General features: G+C 53.8%; 1 protein-coding gene across 1 annotated transcript in view; it reads right to left on the bottom strand.

Moving 5' to 3' along the window:
* Positions 1-501: 501 nt before the first annotated feature.
* ZNF408 (zinc finger protein 408) overlaps positions 502-3,817 on the bottom strand; it is a 5,259-nt gene continuing 1,943 nt past the window's right edge. The window contains exons 4-5 of the mRNA XM_012645220.1: positions 3,196-3,455; positions 502-2,067 (exon numbers count right to left, since the gene is read on the bottom strand). Of these exons, the coding sequence (XP_012500674.1) occupies positions 557-2,067; positions 3,196-3,455 (1,771 nt within the window). The 3' untranslated portion in view covers positions 502-556. The remainder of the gene's footprint in view (positions 2,068-3,195; positions 3,456-3,817) is intronic.

Genomic DNA, 3,817 nt, shown 5'->3' with positions numbered 1-3,817 from the left:
GACAGTGTAGCCTGGACTAGAGTGCTTTGGCATCGGCCTAGCTCATAGCAACATCAAACTCCTGGGCTCAAACGATCCTCCTGTCTCAGCCTCCCGAGTAGCTGGGACTATACAAGGGCGCCATGATGCCCGGCTAATTTTTCTATTTTTAGTAGAGATGGGGTCTCACTCATGCTCAGGATGGTCTCGAACTCCTGAGCTCAAGTGATCCTCCCGCCTCAGCCTCCCAAAGTGTTGTGATTACAGGCGTGAGCCACTGTGCCTGGCCCTCTTCAGCAGTATTTAAAGAACGAGCTCCCTGTGGTGTGCCTAGGGAAGGAGGCAGAACAAGCTCCACTGGATGTCACTAAAAAGATCTCTAATCCAGAAGAACTTTTGCCTAATAGTCCTGGGAACCCATTTGGTGGTTCATAAGCAAGAAGGAAAATCCCTGATCTATTTCTCATCGTAGATTCTAGTGCCTGCCAGGCAACCCAAAGAGAAAGAAGATGCAGACACGTAGCAGCTAGGAAACACAAGTCTTTATAGAGAGCTCTGTTAGGAGAAGGCGAAGGTGTCAGGTGCCTGTCTCCACCTCCACCACTTCTGCCCAGGCGCTAAAGCCCATGTCCTTATGGATTAGCACCAGGCTGGGGGTGGGACCTGGCTCCCCAGGCTCAACAAAGCACTTCTGGCTCTCTGAAATGGTGACCTCTACAACGTCCCTGGCTGGGGAGACTCCCCGTTCGCTGCGTATGTCCAGCAGTTCTGGCTCAGTCTGCAGTAGCACCACGGGGGGTTCAGAAGCAGCAGGAGGCACAGAGGGTGAGCTGGAGGGCGCCTCAGGCTGGTGACTAAGCTGGTGTCGCTTGAGGCTCTGGGGAAGGGTGTAGCCCATGCCACAGGTGGGGCAGCGGTAGGGCTTGTCCGCCAGGTGGGATTTGAGGTGGCGCCGTAGCTTGGTAGCCAGTGTGTAAGCACGGCCACACTGGGGGCAAGGGAAAGGCCTTTCTCCAGAGTGCAGGCGCTCGTGAGCTCGGAGTGTATGTGGGTCTCGGAGGGCCTTCCCACACACGGGGCACAAGTGGGCCTCCCCGGTATGGGAGATGAGATGGCGCCGTAGTTCAGGGAGCTGGGGGAAGGCATCAGCACAGTGAGGGCAGCGGTAAGGACGCTCCCCAGTGTGTAGCCGCAAGTGCCCACGTAGGTTGCCTCGCTGGCGGAATGCCCGGCCACAGTGTGGGCACAGGAAGGGCTTTTCCCCTGTGTGGAGCCTCATGTGGTTGCGCAGGGAGCCCTGGTTGGCCAGGGGCCGCCCACATACAGGGCATGGGCATGGAGCAGGGGCCGCTGGCACCTGGTGGGTCTTGCGATGCAGCCGCAGGGAGGGCCGGCGAGCAAAGGCCTTGCCACACTGGTCACAAGCAAAGGGCCGGGCACCTGAATGTACCACCTGGTGTTCTCTGAGGTCTCGTCGGGTGCCATAGGCCTTGTCACATTGTGGGCAGGGGAAGGGCCGCACCCCACGGTGGCCCAACATGTGGGCTTTGAAGCTTTCCTCTGAGCTATAGCTCTTGCCACACTCAGTGCAAAGAAAGGGCTTGTGGCCTGTATGTACAAAAGCATGCTTCTTTAGGTGACACAGCTGCAGGAATGCCTTGCCACACTCCCCACACCGGTACCGTCGCCCCTGCTTTGGGGAGCTTCCTGCTGGGCCAGGAGGACTCTGCAAGAGTACAGGTAAGCCAGGGTGCTGGGCTCCCGGCTCTGAGGTCTTTGCTCTGGGTGGGCATTGATCACTGGGGCTATGTAACTTCTTGGCCAGGTAAGCATGCAGCTGGGTGCCCCTGGCAAAAGATGAGAGATTGGCTTCACCGCTCTCTGGGCTCTTCTGCTGGGTAGCTGAGCTGCTCTGAGGTTCAGGTGGCATCTGTGCCTGGAGAGAGTATTCCTCATCCATGCTGCCATTCTGAAGCAATGGGTCAAGTGGTTGGCTATCCTTGGAAAGTTGGTCCTGAGTTTGGGACTTCAGTCCAGAGCTCATCATGCTCTCTGCCTGGATGCTGGGAGGTGACTGGTGACTAGGATCTGCAAGGCAAGAGTGGGGTGCTGGGTTAGGAGAGCTTGGTAGCAGGTAGTGTTACCAGGGGATTATAGGAATATGTGTTTTCTCCTACCCAGCCCCCAAACTTCAGTGGGAGCAATGATACAAATCTCTTCTTTGGAGCATGAGCTGTATACTCTATTTTCCTATCCAGACTTAGGTGCCTCCTGGGGAAGTACTCCTGAGAACCATGGTGTGCTAGCCAACTGGATAATCCCTAGAGTAAGGCCATTGCAGATTAAGGATCCCCTTGTTCTCCCTCTGGAGACACATATTTAGGATGTGATTCAAGACCCCCCGCTTCCAACCTTAGCTCATCTGTAAAATAAAGGAAACCCCACCCCTACCCCAAGAGAAAAAACCTACGTTGGAAATCTCGTACATAGCTTACTGTCAGCCTTACTATTCTAGGAAACTCTTAAGATAAAAGTTGCAAATATCTTCATTATTCATTTCAAGGAAGAGATCCATCACTTTTCTTTTTTTTTTTGAGACAGAGTCTCACTGTGTTGCCCCAGCTAGAGTGCTGTGGCATCAGCCTAGCTCACAGCAACCTCACACTCCTGGGCTCAAGCGATCCTCCTGCCTCAGCCTCCCGAGTAGCTGGGACTACAGGCATGTGCCACCATGCCCGGCTAATTTTTTCTATATATTTTTAGTTGTCCAATTAATTTCTTTCTATTTTTAGTAGAGACGGGGTCTCGCTCTTGCTCAGGCTAGTTTCGAACTCCTGAGCTCAAACAATCCGCCCGCCTCGGCCTCCCAGAGTGCTAGGATTACAGGTGTGAGCCACCGCGCCCGGCCCATCACTTTTCAATAGAAAGCATCAAATGACAATTTATAGCCTAAGACTCTTTGAACCCCTTGCCCGAAACTTCTAGCCTTGTTGTGTCCACCAAACCTAAACTATTACACCATGCTCCTTATCCAGTCCTAATCAAGCCCTTCCGTCCCATCCCTCGCTGAAAGAGCCACATTAAACAAGATTTTAAAAAGCTATCAAAACTCTGCGGTGTTCTCTCTTACTATGCTGAGCCATGAACTCTGCTTTGTCTCATCACCAGGTTGTTTTGGTGACAATCTGGGGAGCCAGCATTTACCTGGACACATACCTGTGCAAGGTTCTGCTGCATCCTCCCTTGGGGAGGCCACCTCTTGCTGTACAGCAGACTCCACTTCTGTCACCACGGCCATAGCTGCCTCTTCCTCTAGCTGGGGCTGGGTGGGGCTCAGGACCTCACAGGGAGGCTGGGGCCATAGTAGCAGCTCAAAGCCTGGCAGCAAGGCCCGATACACCTGCAGATAGAGCCTCTTGCTGATCCGAACTGGGGCCACATTTCCCTCACTCTCCAGACTGCCCCGTTGCACCAAACTGCAAAGCAGAGCAAGAGCTAGCTCAGGAGACCCTCTTCAAGTAGGCTTCCCTGAAAGCCCCAGCTCCCAGGCAGTCTAAGTCCTCAAAGATGCCATGCCTTTAGAACATGCACTGCAAAAGATCACTGGGTAGGAAATTACAGTCAGCCTCAGGTTCCACCCCAAGTCGCAACAGAAAGTCTCAGGAATATATTCACTGCATACTCCACCTCCCCCGTTTTTTTTTTAGACAGAGTCTAACTCTGTTGCCCTGGCTAGAGTGAGTGCCGTGGCGTTAGTCTAGCTTACAGCAACCTCAAACTCCTGGGCTCAAGCGATCCTACTGCCTCAGCCTCCTGAGTAGCTGGGACTACAGGCATG

This window comes from Propithecus coquereli, unplaced genomic scaffold (genome assembly GCF_000956105.1).
Source record: "Propithecus coquereli isolate 6110/MARCELLA unplaced genomic scaffold, Pcoq_1.0 Scaffold227, whole genome shotgun sequence".
In the NCBI taxonomy this organism is placed as follows: Eukaryota; Metazoa; Chordata; class Mammalia; order Primates; family Indriidae; genus Propithecus; species Propithecus coquereli.
This window is presented reverse-complemented; position numbering and strand designations above follow the sequence as displayed.